The sequence below is a fragment of the Setaria viridis genome, chromosome 9, assembly GCF_005286985.2.
Source record: "Setaria viridis chromosome 9, Setaria_viridis_v4.0, whole genome shotgun sequence".
Classification (NCBI taxonomy): domain Eukaryota; kingdom Viridiplantae; phylum Streptophyta; class Magnoliopsida; order Poales; family Poaceae; genus Setaria; species Setaria viridis.
In genome coordinates, this window is record NC_048271.2 from 52,181,869 (window position 1) to 52,203,563 (window position 21,695).

At 46.7% G+C, this 21,695-nt stretch overlaps 2 protein-coding genes and 1 pseudogene across 2 annotated transcripts; 1 reads left to right on the top strand and 2 right to left on the bottom strand.

Moving 5' to 3' along the window:
• Positions 1-8,203: 8,203 nt before the first annotated feature.
• LOC140221243 (tryptamine benzoyltransferase 1-like) lies at positions 8,204-8,933 on the top strand (annotated as a pseudogene).
• A 4,847-nt stretch (positions 8,934-13,780) lies between these two features.
• LOC117837977 (uncharacterized protein At5g64816) lies at positions 13,781-14,782 on the bottom strand. Its single transcript, XM_034717816.2, has 2 exons — positions 14,623-14,782; positions 13,781-14,499 (listed from the first exon to the last, which is right to left on the bottom strand). The coding sequence occupies exon 2, from the start codon at positions 14,485-14,487 to the stop codon at positions 14,110-14,112; it is 378 nt and encodes a 125-aa protein (XP_034573707.1). The 5' UTR covers positions 14,488-14,499; positions 14,623-14,782; the 3' UTR covers positions 13,781-14,109.
• Positions 14,783-15,006: 224 nt separating this feature from the next.
• LOC117837976 (uncharacterized) lies at positions 15,007-21,363 on the bottom strand. The gene is made up of 10 exons (XM_034717815.2): positions 20,439-21,363; positions 19,032-20,180; positions 17,329-18,453; positions 17,113-17,154; positions 16,679-16,755; positions 16,445-16,529; positions 16,289-16,372; positions 16,098-16,199; positions 15,913-16,011; positions 15,007-15,466 (listed from the first exon to the last, which is right to left on the bottom strand). Exons 1-10 carry the CDS (start codon positions 21,102-21,104, stop codon positions 15,341-15,343), a joined length of 3,555 nt encoding a protein of 1,184 aa, XP_034573706.1. The 5' UTR covers positions 21,105-21,363; the 3' UTR covers positions 15,007-15,340.
• Positions 21,364-21,695: the final 332 nt, after the last annotated feature.

Genomic DNA, 21,695 nt, shown 5'->3' on the forward strand with positions numbered 1-21,695 from the left:
AAAAAAAAACATACATGTCTTCATGATTTAACACCACTTGTACCGACATCCTCAATTCTCCATAAAAATTTTAAAAATCTTAGCTCTTTATAAAGCAAGATAACATTATGTATTGAAATAGACTAATACAAGTAAACGACACGCACCTTGAGCCCTCGATTGGCAAATTCATCTTACAGTTGCTTAAACCTTGAAAGCGCTTTAGAATTGTTTCATCTTCAATCGATGCAAACAAATCCCGCTCAATATAGCATATCATGCTACTATTCATCCAATCATCATTCATTTTATTTCTTCGTTCGGTCTTGATAATATTCATAGCAGAGAAGGCTCTTTCAACTGTTGCTGTTGCCACCGGCAAAATCAATGCAAGTTCAATGAGACGATACACCAAAGGAAAAGTTGTATGTCTATCAGTCCGAACCATCTTCTCAGCAAGGTTACCAAGATCAGTACAAGTTCCAAATTAATTATCATTTCTAACTTCATCAATGAATATAGGAAGGTCACCCGCAAGCATTATGCAGTCATAATCAGAGAAGTCATCTTTATAAATCTTAGCAAGCTTAACTAACTTCTCTACCTCAAAGTTGGAAAAAGAATCCCTCGGATCAAGACAAGCAACACATCTCAAGAGTTGAGTTGATGTTTCTAGAAATCGATTATTTAACTCACAATAAATTTGATCAATCACAACATTGAAAATTTCATGATGAAAATAATGGTAGTAACTCACTAATTTAGCACCACGACATCTCGAACGACCTCTAATTGGTATCATATCTTCCATATTATGAATGTCTATGTTGTTGAGGAGGCAAAACTCCTTTACCTCATCAAAAAGAGCATCCCAACCATTTTCCCTCATTTCATTCATATTTATCATCACAGAGCCAATTAATCTTATTGCACGAACAATATTTTAATTGTTTTTTGCAAACATTGTGACAGACCTTGAGTCATCCCCAATACTCTGATCATAAGATGTAATATGAACACAAATTCAAATGACTCCATTCTTTGAATCAATCCAGAGGCTGTAGTTTTCTTTTCCCCATTAGTTCCATCTTCACTAATATTCTCTAACATCTCTAGTATAGAGGACCACATGATCATAAGACGTGCCAATATTTTGTGATGTGTACACTACCGTGTATCACCAGGCCCATCAAGACTAGTTTCTTAGTTTTTCCCTCTCCTAGAAAAAATAGCACCACTATCTAACTGCTCAACAATCTTATCATGGTGACTTCGAAGGAGCTAATCTTTCCTCTTGCAAGAAGCAGTAACAACATTGATAATTGAAGTGATATAATTGAAGAAATCAAAAGTTGAACCACAACAATTGGCTATAGAAACTACCACAAGCTGCAATTGATGAGCAAAACAGTGGAAGTAAAAGGCATATGGGTTTTCATTCAATACCAGTCTTTGTAACCTATAAAATTTTCCTCTCATATTTGAAGCTCCATCATATCCTTGCCCTCTAATCTTAGAAATAGATAGACCATATCTTCTAAGCATAGTATCCAATGCTTCTTTTAGTGAAGGTGATGTGGTGTCAGAAACATGTTCAATGCCAAGAAACCTCTCAATCACACTTCCTTTATCATTGATAAACCTACAAGAGAAAATAGAAAATAGTGTTACTTGAAAGCAACAAAACAAAACCAACGAAATAACCAAATGGAGAGGAGATATATACCTCACAACTACAACCATTTGTTCCCTAATAGATGCATCACGAGCCTTATCAACAAGCACCAGAAACCAACGATCTCCTATTTCACTTTTAATTAACTCACTTGTCTCCTATGCACAAGCCCTAACCAAATCTTTCTGAACCATTGGAATACTCATTTGATTATTCCCTAGAGCATTTTCACCCGTCACAAGTGCAGCCTTAGGATCCTTCTTTCTGTACCATTCAAGTATCTTCATAAAGTTCCCTTTATTTCTTGATGTTTTAGATTCATCATATCCACGAAAGGCTAGAGCTTGCAAAAGGAGAAATTTAGCAATGCCTAACATGATAGTTAAATGAGCTTTATATGCCTCCTCTTCTGTTGCACTTGTAACAGTCCACACATGTTGAATACTTTGCCTCTAATTTTTGAAATCAAGTGCACACTTTCTTGCATTACTATGAAAGCCATCAATTGATTGAGCATGCTCCTTGAAAGATTCCTTTGCATTCTTCCAATTTCTAAATCCAACTTTGGTGAATGTATCATTACTATGAAACCCAGTTTGTTGTGGCTTAAAGAGATAGCAATAAAAGCAATAAACTGCATCCTTGGCTACACTGTACTCTAACCAATTAAATTGATCAAACCATGATCCAACAAATCCTCTTGATTGGCCTTTACCATATTTTTTTCATTTTTGGAAACCTAAGACCAGCTGGCATATATGGACCTATTTGTAGATATGCTCTCCTAGCCTCATCCCTAATGTCATGATGAAAATCATCAATTGGCTTCCTGTCTTCTGGATCAGCAACTATATCTCTCATATCAAGTTCAATCCGTGGTCTTTTTTGCTTAACCCGACTCTCTATAGTTTCAGCACTACTTTTTGACGCATCTTTTTAAGCATAGTATCTCTCCATTCTAAGGTATGAAATGTTGCAATTGCAAAGTAAGACTCAAATACTCAATGAAGTAATGAATATTGCAAAGTAATGAATTTCTCTCCATAGTATCTCACCTGCCTGCTGCTGCTTGGCTGCTGCCTGCCCTCAGCGGCTCAGCCGCTGGCGCGCTGCCCCAGTGCCGCTCAGCCGGCGGCCGGTGCCTGGCAAGCTGGCGCGCTGCCGTTTAGTCAGCAGTCGGTGGGGGTGTGGGGGTGCGGCTGGCGGGGTCGCGGGGGTGAGGGCGACCGGTGAGGTGGCGACCTGGCGGGTGGCGATGGTGCGGCACGCAGCCGGCGGGGGCACGGGGCTGTGGGGGCCGGGGGGTGAAGGCGAGTGTGGACAGGAGGCGCAGGAGGCAGCACGGCGTGACGAGTGTGGACGGAAGGCGCGAGGCCAGCCAGCCAGGGCTAGGGTTCCGGTCTGCTGGGCTCACTTCACGTTGGGGTGGGCTAATAGGCTGCCTGGCCTTTTTATGCCATTTTTATGAAACTTGTTCCCAATCTTTTTGGGCCTCACCCTGGGCTGCAGCCCGGGCAGCCCGGGGCCCAAATCCACCCCTGGCTAAGGCCGACTATACATATGACAAGTGTATTGTAGATTTTGTATATTACTATTTTACTCTTAGTCAACCTTTGATCATTTTCACTGACTCGAGAAGCATGACCATCCTTTGTACCATACCGTACCGATGGTTTATATAAATTCTTCCGAGTGACCCTCCATGAGGATGATTCAATAATAGAAGACAAACATCCATACGGGCGATCTTTTGGAAGGCTCTCCTATCATGGAGACCGAAAGCCGGACATAGGGTGCCCAACAACTCCGAACTAAAATAAATCATGTGTCTTACATTTGATTCCTGAACGCAAGGTCCGTCAAATGCCCGAACGTCCCTCTCTTGTGTATATGTAACTATCACATTCTATATACAATAACATCATGCTAGCTAATCTGAAAAATGGCTCGTGTGCTCGTACCCCTTCCCACTCCTTCAAAAAAAGTATCATCAAAATTCGAATAAAAAACAACTAAAAATATATGGATTGGTAGATGATGTAAATATGCATATTCATGCAAAATTTGGGGATGAAAAAAATTGGGTAAATAGAAATTAAAAAAATAAATCAACATGTGAATTGGTGCGGGTTGTGGATTTTTTTAGATAATGGAAAATAATATTTCGGCTTCAGACATCCTCTTTGGAGAATGTATCAGACCACAAACATTACGTAGAGGCACATGTTTCAAGTCAACATGTAGCCAAGACATCAGAAGATCCGATGTTCCAACGTAACAAAATCAAAGAAAAAGAAGAAACTCAAAATTTCATACAAACTACTCTAGTAATCTCTCTTTGTGGCAGGTTTCGTAAAGTCGCCTCCAAATGAACCAACTCCTCCACATCAGGTAAAAGTGGAACCGAAGTATGAGCCAATGCCAATAACGGGAAAGAGAAACAACTCCATCTGCTGATTGGTGCTCTGACCACCAAACCAAGACCGCATCAAAAGTATCCACACTTCCACTAACATAGGTAGTAGCCAGCGGGGATAAGCAAGATACTTGTAGCTGTTGAAAAATCCGAGTTGGGTAAACACAGTACTCGCACGAAGTGCACCACCACTAAAAAAATCTCCAAAATGACACCTCTGAAGGTACCGTGACACCCTAAGAGGGGGGGGGTGAATTGGGTGTTCTAAAAACTGAGCCTCCAAGCACATATAGAAACCTATTCCAATTTCTATCTAGATGTGCACTAGGTTTTTCTATGTGTTGCTATCTCTACCGCAAAAGAGTTTTGCACCCTAGGTTCCAATCCTATAAACTACACATGGCAATTCTAGGAAAGTTAAATGCGGAAAGTAAGTGCGATAAGAAATGCGGAAGTAAATGAGGTAGAGAAGGCAAACTTCTGGCGTGGCGACACAGTAATTTTTACGGAGGTATCGGAAAGCAAAGATTTCCACTAGTCCTCATTGTTGAAGCCCCTCTCAAAGGGAATGCCCGTGCAAGGGTATAAACTACCCAGTCAAGTAACTCCGTAGGATAGCCGACGAGCCTTCCCCATGCACAAGTGGGTCTCTGCCTAGCCTCTTCCAGATGCTCCTTGTCGTTCTTCACTTTGTGGAGTTTTGGCAAAAGCCTAGGGCCTCTCCTCCCTATCACAAGCACCAGCGGCCACTCCACAAACACGGTTGGAGGGTCTCGCACGACTTACAAGCCCCGAATTTACAACTCTTGGTGCGCGCAAGTACCGATACAAAGGAGGTGTGCAAAACCTCGTCTAACTTTAGGCTAAACCCTAAAGCAATGCGCTAATAGGCCTAAACTAGCACTAATAAAGACCTAAGTCTTATACTAATTGCCTTAATCTTCTCTTTAGCACTTTGGTGGATAGAGCACTTGTGTGAATGTGGAAAGAAGCCTATAGCTTCTCCAAGCACTAACACCTCTCAAATGGCCAGGCAATAGGGTATAAATAGCCCCAAGATAAGAAACTAGCCGTTGCAACTTTCTGCATAGCACTGACTGATTCGGTGGTGTGCAGGAGGTGTCACCGAATGAATCGGTGCATGCCACCTCAGCTAGCCGTTGGGCGACTCGCGCCCACTGACGCTGGGCCCTACACATACCACTGACTGATTCAGTGACATGTGAAGGGCATCACCGAATGAGTCGGTGACCCCTAAGCCGCAGTCTTCGTGCGCCTTCCTTCACGGACTGATACGTTGCTCCGTCCTCTTGAACCACCGTATGAATCAGTGTGGCTTGAAATAACTTTTCAGACTTCCAGAGCCGATCTTGAGCCGAGCCGATCCTCACCGACTAATTCGATGGAGGCTCACTGTGCCCACCGAATGTGTCGGTGGTAACAGTGCACACTTCTTAGCCCTATTGATGTCCTCCACATCACCGACTGATTCAGTGCCTCTTCCAATGGTCATCATATAGATCGATGGAATGTGTTGGTGCATAATTCCAACAGGGTTCGCTTCAAGTCTTCACGCATTTTTGTTCCGGCTTCATTACCATCATTTGAGATTTTTGCTATCATTTGGATGCCATAAGATTCTTCTAAATCTTTCTTTTTCTTCTCATTTTGATGGGATTCTAATTTATCCTTGGGACCTATAAAACACCTACAAAGGTACATCTTACAAACACATTAGTTCTAATGACTATGTTGTCACTAATCACCAAAATCACTATGGCCTAGAGCCATTTTCCTTACAACCTCCACCGAGCAAATGATGATAGTTGTCGCCGCCGCCGCCCACCGGGACAAAGTTTTCACCTGTAGATCTAGTGATGGGGTGGGATCGGGACATGGTGGCACCTCCAAGAAGGAAAATGACACCCAAAGGCGTCATCGCCGTGGCTTTCGCTAGCGCACCCTAGCCCATCACAACACAGCCCCAAGGGTCGACGAGACGCGTCCCATACCGCGCCATCACCAATCACTAGAGGCTGAAGCACTTGGGACCCAACATTGACGAAATGCGTCCCATACTACACTTGTCGCACGATGAGTTCGTGAGCACCCGTTACAAGCACAATGTTTGTGGTTGTAGTTACCGGCCATCCTCCCCAGGTACGACTTCGCTAAGGCCGCCCACCGCCTCAGCTGCGCCGCGCCATGTGGTTACCGTCGTAGCCACCGCAGGCCTGCAAGCAGGCGTCGTTGCAGCCGGCGCAGCCCGTGCAGGGCACATGCCTCCTCTGACTAGATCCATCTTGCCGGTCGATTCCGGCCACCAAACATCGGATCCGGTGTCCACCCACGCGAACCGGCCACTTTCGCCTGCATGAGAGGGATGGAAGGGAGGGAGATGTAGAAGATTGGAGGAGGAAGAAAATGGAGCTAGGCTGTCGTCGCTGGCCAGGGGAGCAATGGGGCTGCTGCTGCCGGAGCAGCAGTAGTGGCCGGCCGCGTTTATACAGTGGAGGCTTGGTGGTGGCGCCTGACGTCCGCCCCTGAGTCGCCTACAGGGATGACGCGAGGGCCTTCCGAGAAAAGCGGATCTCCTTTAGTCCATACAGTCGGGTTGTGGATCTACATAAACAATGCATCGGAGCCAATAAATATATTAATCCTCTTTTTTTCCTCTTTGCACAAAATTTGGTTTGTCCCAAAATTTTGCATGAGCATTCATCTTTGCATGGGAGTAGGTAGGAGCATTCATATTTACCCATTTATATTTTTGGTTGATATTTTCCATACACATTTTGATGGTTTTTGGAAGTTGGAATATAGGAGCATGGGAGTAGGTAGGAGCATGCACGAGAGACGTTCTCAGCTAATCTCAACGATTCACGACACAGATCGATCGATCGATATCGCACTTCCATTAAAAGATTGGATGCGGATGTCCTGGCTTTCTGGCTCTAGGAATCAATATAGTGACAGTTCAACAATAGTCTTTGATGTTTGATGGGGAGGGGTAAAGGACGGCTGAATGTGTTTTTGCATATATCAACCACATTATTGACTTTGTATGATCTTTTTGCATATATCAACCACATTATTGACTTTGTATGATCTTTCGAACTGTGAGTTTGCAGCTGCGTGGGGTTTTTTTCCATCTAATCAACGACGACCGACAAGCGGCATTTGCAGCTAATGAGCCTCGTGTCACAAATAATGCGCATTATATTGTTGAGCTTTTGTGATCTTAAAGGTACAATCTTAACAACTGTAGACGCTGCAAAAAGAATACAATCTGAAATTATTTTTCAATATAAATATATCTATATAAGACATATGTGTTACACTTAAAAGGTATGAGTCATACAAATATATATATATATATATATATATATATATAGTTTTTATATGTTTCCAAAATATATGTTTTATTAAAAGTTTTGCAGACTGAGGATAGCTATATTTCTTATGGTGAACATATCCACACGTGTTTGAGTAGCAGGGATGTGCTTATTGAAAAATTTTAAAAGTTTGATTAGATTTTTCTTAAAATGTCAAGTATCTATGATGGGACGTGTGGTACCTTCCAGGATGACACGGCTACCCGGGTAAAGGTAGAAAGATTAACGTAAAGGAAAGAAATGCCGGACGTTTTGGTCACCTGTGCGCACCAGAAGCATATTCGTGCACTGCAATTTACTCCTGTTCACAAACATAATGGGATTTATCTTAAATCAAACTACAGTAAGTTCGACAAAATATGTTGAAACGAGTATTAATATCCACCGCATCTAAAAAGTAGGCTATGATAATATATTTCTAAATGGATCTAATGGTACCCTTATGATATCATATTAATATTATTATTATTATTATTATGGAAAACTTAGATTAATTTGATTTAGGATAAAGTTAAAATCCCTTATATTTGTGGAAAGAGCGAGTGTGTCTATTTATGTGCAGTGGATCTCTCTCGTCGTTCATCACCAACTACACCAACACAATTCAACCAAGTTGTTTTCTTGACATATAATTCCACTAGAGATCACGCAATACAATGGAGATCATGCCGGCAAGCACAATGGTAAAGCCCGTCTACTCCACCGGGCACCCGCTCGCCGGCGAGAAGGTCTCGCTGACAGTTTTCGACGGTGGCGCCTTCGACGTCTTTTTGCCCACCGTGCTCGCCTACCCCGCGCCGGCGCCGTCTAACGAGGCGATCAAGGAGGGCCGTAGCGCTCTACCCTCACTTCGCGGGCCGCCGGTTCCTTCACGTGAACAACGAGGGCCAGCCCTGCCGTGCCAATGGGCGTTCCCAAAGGCTCCAGGTAAAGGACCTACTGAACTCGAGCTACGGCCAAGTGGTCCACGCGATCCGCGACGCCGTAGTGCGACGGCGAGTACATCCAGTCTTTCGTCGACTTCGGAGCCGTGGCGGACCTACGGGGGAGGAACTCGTGGCGACGGCGGCGGCGGCCGGCACGATGCTGTGCCCGGACCTGGAGGTGGACAGCTGGCTGGGGTTCCAGTTGCACCAGATGGACCTCGGCACCAGGCCGCCGTGCGCGTTCCTGCCGCCGGACCTGCCCAACGAGGGGCTCATGGGCTTCGTGCCGTCGCGCCTGGCCGTGGCGGTGGGCGGCGTCGACCTCTTCATCGCCGTCGCGGAGTGCTACGTCGAGGCGTTTGAGCGGATCTGCCACTCCGTCGATTGATCAAACGGCCGACGACGCACAACTTGGATTCCTTCATGATTTGTAGTTGCTATGTACGAACGGTGTTCTTTAAAAGTGCGCTGTTTCAACGCACCTTCTACATCTGTCACCTGAAATCTTGTTTTCCTTTTTTTTCCCAACATTCAAGAGTTTTTGGGTGAGGTTATGTCATACAACGTCGGCACAAAAAAAAAGTTTTGACCCAGTTGATTCCCAGTTGCAAAGGTGTTCAGCGCACCACGTCGCCGCTGCTGGTGGTGTTGCACATCGGGCGGCAGGGGTGCACGGGCAGCGGACGCGCACGAAGAGAAGGGCGTCCCGGACTCCGGCTGGTTTCGGTTGCTAGCCGGCGGCGCGGCTGGAGCATGTCGTGCTAGACCAATTATCAATATCATACCAAGGAAAGGACTTTGTATATCTCCATAATAATCCGCATCAACTCGCACGGTCGTACCGACGTAAATCTCTTCCTCTTCTTCCTTCGTGCCGAGTAGCCGGCTAGCCGCACAAAGTTACAGATCCATGTCGCGTTCCGATGCCGCCGCCGCCTCCGGCCGCGCCGGTCCTCCCGCGTGGATCCTCCTCGACACGAAGGCGGTCCTCGCCGACCGCCGGAACGCGACCACGGCCTCAGCGCGCACGAGCACGGGCAAAGACATCCAGGTCACCTTCTTCGCGGCGGACCCGCCGCGTGACTCCTACTTCTGCGTCCACTGCCACGGCCGGAAGACGTGCAGCAGCCAGATCCCCTACTCGGAGGGTGACCTCGCGCTCCTCGCCTACATGCCCGACTACTTCATCCACAGCTGGTCGACGGCCGGCCGGACTCGCCGCTGCCCCAGCTGCATGATGCTCCCATCGGAATCGTACCCTTCGGCGGCGACGGCTTCGTCCTGGCCGCTGTCAAGTCCAAGCGCGGTTACGAGGAGGACGGGACGTACGAGCTCCACGTATTCCGGTCCGATCGCGGCACGTGGGCCAGCACCGTGCTGGAGCTCGGGAGCGACGTGTGCCTTGGTCCTCTGGACAAGGTGATCGCGCTCGGAGGTGGCGAGCTGGGCTGGGTAAACCTCCGCAAGGTCATCCTGGCCGTGGACGTGCTCGGCGAGAGCCCCAAACCCCGCGTCATCCCTCTGCCCAAGCTGCTCCCCACCAACCAGATCAACTTGTTGCGGCCCATGCCACGCTGCGCGCGCGAGTACCGCGACGTCGTCGTCTGCGCCGCCGACGGCTGGATCAGGTGCGTCGAGATGGAGCACCAGGTGAGGCGCGTGCTCCCGGAGATGCTGGATGTTTCGAGCTCCGACGTGCTCCACGACTCGGACCTGCCGGTGAACAGGTACAGCGACGCCGACTGGGCATCGCCGATCCAGTTCGAGTTCCTTGGATCCAGTCCGATCCAGTGTCGTCGTGTGGAGCAGGACGGCCGCTTCTGACTGCTGGCGCAAGGAGAGCTTGGTCCATGTCGACGACATCCTTGCGAACGACGACACTGGCCATACTTCATCCCTGCTGCGCGAGATGCTGGGGGGCGAGGGCGACGGTGGTGATGATCCGGCCTTGACGGTGAAGGACCTGATGATGGACGTGCCTTCCCTGAGCATTCATGGTGGCGATGTTGTTTACATCATGTCCAAGGTGAAGGATACGGATACAAAGACATGGGCGGTCGCGGTTGACATGGGAAACAAGACGCTGGTGGAGGTGGCGCCAATTTCGGTCCAAGGACATGGCTCCATCGGGACAGACTACCTCTCATGCGGTTTGTCTAGATATCTAAAAACGGATTAATTAAGGTTATGAGTGCTGGGTTGAAGGTTAATCAGGCGACTATGGTGAGGAGTGTCCTTTTATTTCTCTATTCCCCTTTAAGCTGGTTTGATAGAAGAGGATTAGAAGAGAATAAGGATGGTCGAGTTTAAAATGAGCTAATTTTCTCTCCGAGCCCTCCCATTCCACTTCAATCCAGTAGTATCCAAATAGGATCTTAGTAGTAAATTTTGAACTGATAGATATTTTTATGGGATTTTATATGCCATATGGATACAACAATAATACAAGTTGTGGGATGGGTGCAATTTACACATATATTAAGGGCTGCGCAAGCCAGCCGCTTAAAAAAAGCTGCTTAATTCTTACTTATGGCATGCAAATTGCCACGTGTCATTTAGAAAAACTTGGCAATTTGAAGTAACTACCTTTGCTGAGCTGATCAACTGAACATGTTGCTACTCAATTAATGGTTACTCCTATAATCCAACACGGCAGAAGTACCTCGAGTCGAGAATTGCAGATACGAATATGCCAGGACTGTACATGGGGATTGGGACTCTTATGAAAATATTTATTTCTTCAAGCTTCTATCATCTGTCTCTAAGGGATTCTCCAATACGTGGTTCTTAGCTGGTTCTATATTTCTCTCTTTCTTATGGAATCAAGTCCTATATACTGTGAGGCTGATTCTATATGGAATCAGGTCCCATACATAGAACCAGGTCCCATGCAATATAATATAGGGAGAATAGGAGAGAGAAGATAGGGATGGAGGGCTGCGGGTCCCATATTCATAGATTCAACCTGGTGAAGATAATATAACATGCGACATCAAATTATTGTTGAATCCCACCTAACCAGAGGTGCACTCATACATCGCTGGTGCCCTAACAATATATGTGCATTGTGCTATCCTGTCCGTTGGCGACTTTGGTGGTCGAGGTGAAGCCCAATCCGGCCCGGTCCAACTCCACAGATCTCCATGTCGCGCTCCGATGCCCTCCTTCCGCGTGGGTCCTCCTCGACACGGAGGCGTTAGTCGCCGTCTCGCCGACGACTGCCAGAACGCGACCACCGCCTCAGCGCAGACCAGCACAGGCCGACCCGTCCAGTTCACCTTCTTCACCGCCGACCCGTTGCTCCATCCAAGCAAGGTGATCGCGCTCGGAGGCGGGCAGGCGGCGGGCTAGGCTTCGTCGACCTCTGGGCGGGCATCCTGGCCTGCGACGTGCTCGCGGCCGCCGGGAACGACCCCACGCACCGCCTCATCCCGCTGCCCACGGTGCTCCCGGAGATCCACGCCGTCGACCGGTGCTTCTCCGCTCGGGGCTTCCGCGACGTCGATGCCTGCACCGCCGACGGCTCCATCAGGTGCGTCGAGAGGTAGGAGCTCTCGCTTCAGGCGCGTCGTCCACGACGTCTCGGCCTCGGACGAGCTACACGACTCGGACCTGGCCATGGACTGCACCGCGGGCACGGGGGAGACCCACGAGCACGCTGGATGGAGGGTCATCACCTGGAACAGGACGGCCTGTCCTTGCCAACGGTCCAGGCCACACCGCGTTACTGCCTGAGCTCGGCAGCGGCGGCGACGGTGGTCGGAGTTCGACGGAAGGACCTGAGGGTGGCCGTGCCATCGATGAGCATGGATAGTGGCCATGTTGTTTGCATCATGTCCAAGGCAAAACCCAGGGATTCAAGGACATGGCCGGTCGCGGTTGACATGGGAAAGAGGGCGCTGGAGGAGGTGGCCCCAATTTCTTTCCAAGGTCACGAGTTTATCAGGCCATCCTACTTCTCCTGCACCCTATCGAAATATATGAGCATGGATTGAGGTTACGAGTGATGCCCGTTTGTACTATCATGTGCGCGAACGCCCTGAAGGAGTGCCTTCTTTTTTTAGAAGTTTTTTTTTTGTTACTAGTATTTGACGGTGTGGCTATGTCAAAAAAAAGATGTTTTCCACCTCATCACTGAAATTGCTTCGAAAATTAATTTGAAATTCCAAATGAAAACTTGGAACTAGATCAATAACATCAGAGATGGTGAAATGAGGTAGAGAAATCCAATGCACCGACACCATCATTTTTCGATGCCTAATAATAATAGATATCTAATACACTAGCTACGTTCGCTCGACATCATAGAAGAAAACAGCTCTGTTAATCTAGTGAATAAAAAAAATCAAACAAAACCTCTTGTCAAGAAGACTGCATACAGGTATAGTTCTCTTACAGAAGCATTCATTCTGTAACCCCTTGCATTCATTTTTGTAACCCCTTGCATGAGAACCTATTACCAAGATGGTTAAGTAAACCACCATCAATGTTTAACTCACTGAAATTTGACAGATGCAATGCAATGTCCTTCAGGCAATAAGGTTTAGGTGAGGGTACTTAGGTATGCCTTGTCACCAATGCAGTGCCTAGCCGACCAGGATAAGTGCTTCCCTGTCATCTAGATACGCATCACCTAGTGGTTCGTAAGAAACTTGGGACAGATGCAACCAAAAACATAAAAAATGTCCAAATAGATTAAAAGGAGTTAATTGCAATCTACTAATAAAGATTTACACTAATGGATCTCTCCTACGGTTAGCTTGAAACTAGTAGCAGTTTACTGTCCCCCAATCCCTAAACTACCACAACCATCACTGTTCTTTATACTTGAATCACTGACCTGGTTCTCAGATTTAAGAAAGACAACTTGCCTGTTAGGCTAATACAGCCCAAAGAAAAAATTCAGAAAACCATATTTGTACTGAGTTAGAAAGGTTAACTAATCGACCCACCTGTTTTACTCCTACCTGGATACATGGTGATTTGAAGATGGTACTGGTATTGCTTTCTGAATTCTGACAGTATTCCAAAGCAGTTGTTGCGAGGTACAAAGAGGAACACTAAATCAAATGAGGCATGTCATCAATCAATCAACAAATTATATTAAACCAAAATTACCAGAACCTTGGGTGTTTGCACTTTGCACCAGAAAGTTGAAACTCCAACAAGAGATTAGTCTCTAACAATGCTCACAAATTAACTCCCTGAAACCTTAGAAACCACACCTCTAGGATTTCAGGCTTCTTAGCTTAAACTGTGAAGGGTGATAGATGTCTGTGTGCAACATCCATGAAACCACCACCCTAGAGAGGAGTGAAACACTGAAACTTAATATCAATTCAACAAATTACATCACTTCAGAAGACATAAGCATCCTACTGGAATGAAATTGAATCCAACAACTTCATAGAAACACATATGGAACTCAACATTTCATCCTAGAGGCCAGACAGGTTCTGTTACATGTCAAAAATCAGGATATGGCACATAGCAATCACAATCACGGAGACAAACACTTTCTAAAGAGGAAATGTGTAAGAGTCAATGGAATGGACGACATAATAAACAGGACCAGCCACATTCACTCATTCCGATTCGTTGAGATATATAAATGACAGTTATCGATGTCTGAATTTCCTCAACCATGATATGGATAGGAGCAGGGAAGAGCCTGACGGTTGGTACCTAAGGAGCCGCAGCACAAGTGCGAGAGGGCCACTACATGAGGGTTGAGGAGAGCTTGAGGCACTCGCTCTGGCACCTCTTGAGGCAGACGTCGTTCCAGTTGGGCACCTGGTGCTGGTTGACGCAGACGGTGCGCGCGCAGGCGTCGGCGCAGGCGTCGAGCTCGGAGACGCCGCAGACGGTGACGCAGGTCTCCGGGATGGGGTCCTTGGAGAAGGCCCCCACCTTCTTGAGCATCCGCTTGGAGGTGCAGACGCGCTCGCAGACGAAGACCTCGTCGGAGCTCTTCTCGCGGCCGCGCGCCGCCTTGAGGCGCTGCTCCTCGTCGCGGCGGCGCTTGATGCGGATGAACTGGCCCGCCACCAGCGCCGGGATCGCCGCGCCCAGCAGGGGCCACCACGCGTCCACCATCGCCTCGCGAGCCTGCGCCGAAATCGGGGCCGCACGAATCAGATTTGGCCGAATCTCCCACGAGCCGCCAGAGATGTATGAGTAAACCGTGGGGGCGAGAAGGGGGACGAAGAGGTGGGAAATTGGTGGTGGCACCTTGAGATGAACCGATTGCTCGCCCAGACGTCGTCGGGTGGAGGAGAGGAGGGAAACCGGTGGAGGGAGGCGAGGGTTTTAGGCGAGGACGACGAGGTGGCGCCGCTTCCTTTCCCCAACTCCTCCAATCTGCTGTTGTGCGACTGCGGGGTGGGGGGAGATGGATAGATGGTGGCTGGAGTTGGGGTCGGGCTGGAAATGGGCCGAAAGTTTTATACCGTCTTCATACTGTATGCCCAACAACGCGAAGCCCACTTTGAATAGACTGAAATATTTCCGAGAAACGTTAAAAAAAAGGATTAAGCCAATCGAAAATACAAAAGATTCAGTCATTTGGCCATTAAAATGGCGTTTGGTAACTCGAATCATGCATGTAAAGTGGAATTTAGTAGAGGAAAAGGGAACGTGTATATCCTTTTGAATTTTGAACGGAGAATGAAATACTGTTATGATACTGTAGAGTGCTATGACTTATCTTACATTGGGGGCAATTATCTCAAAGGTAAAGACAGCTATTTACAGCCTATCCGCTATGTGCAAAGTATACTACACAAGTTGGGTGCGAGCTTCATAAAACACAGCACGCCCAAATCGCTCCGTCAGACAGATCAACCACCATTTCGCAGTTGAAGGGAGAACAGAGTCTCCAGAGGAAAACGGAAATGAAGCCTCCACCAGTGCCCAAAAATTCCATGACACGCCGCCTGCGAAACAAAACCTAGGATTCCACTCTTTTTAGACGCAATTTGAAGTTCTTCTCCAGAAATGCCAAGGTTTCTGCGTAAGAAGGATCGTTCTTGTTCACTGGCTTGCATGAATTTATATGATCAGTGGATGGCAGAACCTGCGGAAAAAAAAATGAACAGTAAGCCCTCTAAATTTGCATAAATTGGAACTACCATGGAACAAGGAATTTATGGAAGCATACAAGGAATGGTGGGAAAATGTAGAACCATCCACATGGCTCAGTGTACAAGTTTACTAGCTGATTATGTAATCTAAAAAATTATCAATTATTCCCTGCATCTTTCCATGCTATTTTGAAGCTAGATATGCCTATCAACATAAGTTTATCATTGACATAACCAGGAATTAATTTGGTCTGCACCACATGATTGCATGATAAGCCCTTGTGATACTCCCTCCATTTTTAAATATATGACGTTCAAGACAAGCTAATTAGTTCATTAATTTTTCCAAAATGCCATATATTTAAAAACCGATGGAGTACAAGATAAGAATTTCCTATATGATGGTCTAAATAGTGCAATGAACTGAGAGAAAACTTACCACAAGCTCCCCAAAACCAGGGTACGCGGACTCAATGGGCACTATCTCCATCCGAAGTGCCCAACCACCATAGCCCTCAACAATCGGTGTGACCTGGGTCTGTCATGAAGCCAATCAGCAATATAACTTAGCATTGTGGTAGTGGGAATTTTGCAGTATGGATAAATGAGAGTGCTTTCCTTTACCTCACTAAAGCTAAGAACATTGAGAAGTCCTTTGTTATGGCGCTGTCTCACAAAATCATTTAATTCAACTAGTCTCGGAGATCCACTTCTTAATTCCCCGATCTATTGAAAATTAGTGTCAGAACATATATAAAAGACAAAAAAAATCAGTTGGTAAACAAGCTCGTCATATGAAGAATTGAAGACCATACCGAAGGAGCTGGACGAAACACCAACCCCATGCGCCATGGCATGTCAGCTAGTTTACTGCCAAAATGCGGGCAGCTATAGAAAACCTGTGGTACAGACATAGTTAAATCCTATTCAGTCACGCAGATGATCACAAAATTTAACAGACAAATACATACCAGCCCAACAGTATTATTGAGGAAATTGTCATAGTTATTCAGCTTTGCTTGATACAACAGCTGCTTAACCACCAGTCCTCCCATGCTGCACATATGGAAATGGGGAGAAAGCAACTTATCAGTTATTTCAGTAACTAACAATTAAAGTGGGAGAAGTTAGCAAAGAAATATAGCACCACGCCACTGCAATTGCATGGGCAAGTAGCATCAGAGACTAAACAAAACCATCCTTACCTGTGTGTCACAAAAACAACAGGCCTATTACCAACCCCAGCAGCCACCAACTTCCTCAGCAGCATAGAGCTCACCTCCTATATAACAAAATAGGATCTTCAGTAAGAGAACACCAAAATTAATAATATGAAAACAGATACCAACATATACTGTATCAGACAAAATCTTGCAAGATAGAATTATGGAAAAAAATCGCAGCAGCAGCACAACACAAAACCTTGCAGCAATAATTGTATACACTGCTACAAAGTTCAAAATCTTCGATTGTAACTTATAATGTTGACAAGCTGGGTTCAGGACTCCAGGTCCACATATAAAGGGTATATAAACAGCACGCAAAAACTCGAGATTCTTTAGTTGGCACGGAATAGAATTTGGAGAGAGAGGGGGTCATGTGCACAAGACAAAACTAGATAATTCTCAGAAGTTATAACCTGAAGGGGCAAGCTGGCTCCAGTCCACTGGGTCAAATTTGTCTGCATAAATTATTTGAAACTGATAAGAACATTGAAGAGTTTAATAGCAACAAGATGGTATCAGCAGAAATATTCAAATGTTGCTGAACAATTCAATATTGGAAGGGGATCAATACATGTGTGTCGAAGTGAGAAGAACAGCAAGGCAAATGGAATTGATGAGAAAGAACAAACCTTGTATTTGACTGTAAAAAAACGTGCTTGAGGAAAATCTGCTGCAAGCCATTCTCTTGGCCAACATGTACCCTCTTTCCCAGCATCCTCATCAATGCTTTCCACCAAACCAGCTTTAGTAGTTGATGATTTATCATCAGCTATTCGCCATGAGTTGAAAGGGCCACCACGAAGGCCATGGACAAACACAACATCCATCAAAGGGGCATTTTTTAATGCAGCATCTGCACCATCTACAGAGCTCCCAGTTTCACTAGAGTCTTCAATATCTCCATCATCCTTACAATTATCTCTTGGAACACTTGAAATCCTAAAACCACTATTGTCCAAATGAACCTCGAGAGGTAACTCCGGATTTAGCAAGAATAGTGAATCTCCAAACTGGGGACAGTTTCTTTTATACTCGCTTTCTGAATCAGGATATTCATCGGAGTCTCTTCTGGTATTTGGACTCTCAGAGCAGAATATGTTCAGTAATGTTAACCTGCAATAACTTTTTAGCTTTATATCATTGCAGGGAATTCGCCCACTAGCACAATCCTCAAGCCACTTGCACCATACATCATCAGAAATAATTTCCTTCTTTGAATTGGGTAGAAGAGAGAGAATGGTGAGCAGCCGTCCAGCATGCCTTCGGATATGTGCGGCAGGAGGAACCCGTACACTTGAGGGATCAGTGGTACCATCAGTAGTGGAAACATTGGAAGCAGACACATTCTTGCCTTGCACTTCTCGAATACGTGATGCATCATATGCTTCAATTGCAGCAAGTTTCTCATAATCATCACCCAGGAGGATATGCCTCAACAAGGAAAGAACTCCTAAATCAGCTATTCTCTTTTGGCATGCACCATCCTCAGAACAAAGCTCAGCTAGAGCTTTTAATCCCTTGAGCGTAGCTGATGCTGAGTCAGCAGCATCAAATTTGGGTGGATTCTTTTTGTTCAAATTCTTTAGAGCTGTAGCAAATGGTTCAAGAGATAAAAAATCGGCAAGTGGTACTTTGTCTTTGTCATCAGATCCAGGTTCATAGCCCGATTGAGCGCTTGCTAATTTAACAACAGCGCTACCTAATTGATTCAGGACCTGAGTTGCGGTGGAAGCATTATGGTAATCAACCGGACTCTGTCAATAACAGAAGTTGTATTAGGATGATAGGATGAACAACAAGAATATGAGTGAGAAAGGGTACCGGTATAAGTCATTAGGATTTTGTAACATGCTAAATTCCATAATGCAAATCATGGCTATATATTATAACATGATAATATTAGATCAAAAGAATAGGGCAGCTGCTACATGTCTGGATAATAGACGATGTTACATTTAATGCTTTAACTTTGTTACAAAACCAACATTCTAATCAAAAGATATTCTTGTTTCTGTCAAAGCATGAATGTTTTATAGAATTTGCCTATGAACACAACAAACAGTCTATTCTATACAGCTACACATTGTCATGAAGTATTTACATTTTTATCATGCATATTAACAAACTACTGTTAAAACCATCATATCAAAGGTCTTGCACTGTAATAATGTCTAAAACATTGATATTTGAACAAATGTAGTACTTTTGTCAGAGGTAGAACCTATCCATTTTTATGGTGTGATTGTGTGTATACATGCTTAAGATCTTTACACCGGGAAAAACACTCCTCCAAAATATATTTTTGTTTTAGTAAAAGATATGAAATGAGTACCTTCACCCTCTCTGGTTCAGGCTGTGTGATTCCCTTTGAATTTTGGGCCTTGTTGTCTCCAAGAATCTCTGAAAGGACAAGAGCTAACCATCCCTGAGAAATTGGCACAGAAGCTGGACCATAGTCTTCAAGTATGCATGAAAGGATTTTCACAGCTGTAAGATGTGTTTTATCTGATACAGTTTTATCAAAAAGCCATCTAAGAAGAATGCCAGACCATCTTTGAGACTCCTCAAGTGATAAAGGAACTTCACCAGCATAAAGCAAACTCAGTGCACTTGCTATTGATTCTTTCATACTGCTCTGGCCATTCTGATTTTCTATCTTTTTTGCAATACTGCGAAGTGGATGAAGGCCCTTCTGCCTTATCACAAATTTTGACTCATTACACCGTGTCATGGATAATAGGAAAGTTGATAATGACAGTTGACCCAATGGCATGTCATTGTTCATAGTAGCCTGAGAAGCTGTAGAAAGAAGACTAGAACACCAATCAGGAACTGATGGAGCCAAGGCCAACTTCTGGTCTTCCAAAAGAGCTCGAGCCACCAGAGTTCCATGCCACTTGACAGTTCTTTCAGATGCTTTCAATGCAGTTGCCACTGCACGCCCATCACTATCAAGTTCTTGAATACGAGTGCGATTCAAATCAGATGATATTGCCCAGTTTGCAAGAGCCCATGTAGCAAAAGGTACAGCCACATGCTCCCTCTGCAAGTCATCCCAAAGGCCTGGGACAGATGAACTTAATTTCTCAACTAGTGGAGACTCAATAGCAGTCTGTTGCGCCACTAATCTTCGACTGTTATGTGAGACTTCCAGCATATCATCTGAGTTATCCAACTCCAAGGAGTTGTTTCCTCTAGAGAATCCCAATATAGTAGTTCCACCAAGCACTTTAATACCTATACCTTTTAATCCTGTGTCACCATCATTGCTGCTGTTATCCTCATGATCATCAAAATGCATCCCCCCTTGCTCAATGACTTCAATTACTGCTGCAATGTCTCTTGTATCAGCATCTGCAGGCAGCAAAGGCTGAAACGACGAGTAGTCTGCATTATCACAGTTTGAAGTGATGATATCCATAAGTGCAGCCACAAGCATGCTCCTCCCTTTAGAATGATCTGAACCATCGAATGAAGATTTCTGTCTCAAAAAAGAAAATATGTTAGGTACAACGAACTAATTGTATCTCAAAAAAAGCAAGAGCCCAGAACATTAAAAAATTTGGCTGCTGCTTCTCATAAACTAAAGTACACCTGAGTATGATCATAAGCTAGGCCACAAGCTATACTCACTCAACATCTGAATACTTCTGTGGAATTAAACTATTGCAAGCTTGTACCAAACCACATTACGGCAATCTACCAAAGCCGAAAAAACAGGTTGAAGACCTGGCATTACCTTCTTGCCGCGCGTGGGCTGGTACGAGAAGATGAACTGGAGGAGGCAGGGAACCGCGCGCGGGCGCCCGAGAACGGCGGGCGCGACCCAGGGGTCAGCCACCAGGTGCGCGAGGGCCCTGGCAGCCTCGGCCTGCGTGGCCCCCCGCACGACGCTGTCGAGCAGCCAGTCGACGACGGCGCCTCCCCCCGCGGAGACAATGGCGACCCGCCGCGCGGCGCTGGCGGCGGTGATGTCGGCGAGCAGCGCGGCCACCCGCAGCTCGAACCCGGACCGCACCTCCTGGTTGGCCGACGAGAGCACGGACAGGAGCGACTTCCAGAGCACCCGCGCGGCGGTCAGCGTGTGCTGCATCCGCTCCACGACGCGCCCCGCCGAATCCCTGGACCTGTGCAGCGTCTCCTCGAGGTTGTCGGTGGTGAGGTAGACCGTGCCCACGGCGGCGAGGGAGAGCGTGGAGAAGGCGAGGAGCGGCGCCAGGCGGCGCGCGGCCCCGCGGCGGGGCGCTAGGTGGTGCGGAGGGGGCGGCGTGGCGGCGATCGGGAGGGAGGCGGAGGTGGAGGGGGTGGAGGGCGCGGGAGAGGCGGGTGGAGTCGGGGTGGTGGAGAGCGGGCGGAGGCGGTGGTGGTGCTGGTGGAAACGGCGGAGGAGGACGCGTCGCAGCATCGCCGGCACGGGGAAGCGTCGCGGGTGGCTTCTCCTCTCCTCTTCGGGAGGGTGTGATTTTTCCGGGTTGATTGGGCGATGTGTTCGACGGGCGCGGCGGTTGCCGTGGGCAGGAAGGCGAGCGAGGGCACGCGGCGCGGGGAATATTCGCCGGAGAAGAGGGGGAGGAGACGGGCGCGGTGGTGCGGCAAGGGAGGGGAGCCGGAGACGGTACGGGACGGGGAGCGAGGCGGGTTGGGCTTGGTTTCCTTGATGGGCCGACTGAGTTTGGGTTGGACACTTGGACTCGAAGCTTCGAAAAGCCGCTATTCCTACATGGTATCCGGATTCCGGTAGCCTGTTAGCTATACCGGCTTCAAATTTAAGATTCGTGCAAAGCAATTTCACCCCTTAGATGTACCCATCTTCCACGACCTTAATTTCTTCTTAGCCATGTCGCCGCCGCCGTCTCCACCGGGCCACGTGTCGCTGCCGCACCTGCCGGAGTCGCCACGGCCACCTACGCCCGCTGAACCTCCCCAGCTGCTGCCCTGCCGACACCGGAGAAGAAAAGAAACATGGACATTTCCTTAAAAAAAATATTGATGTAGG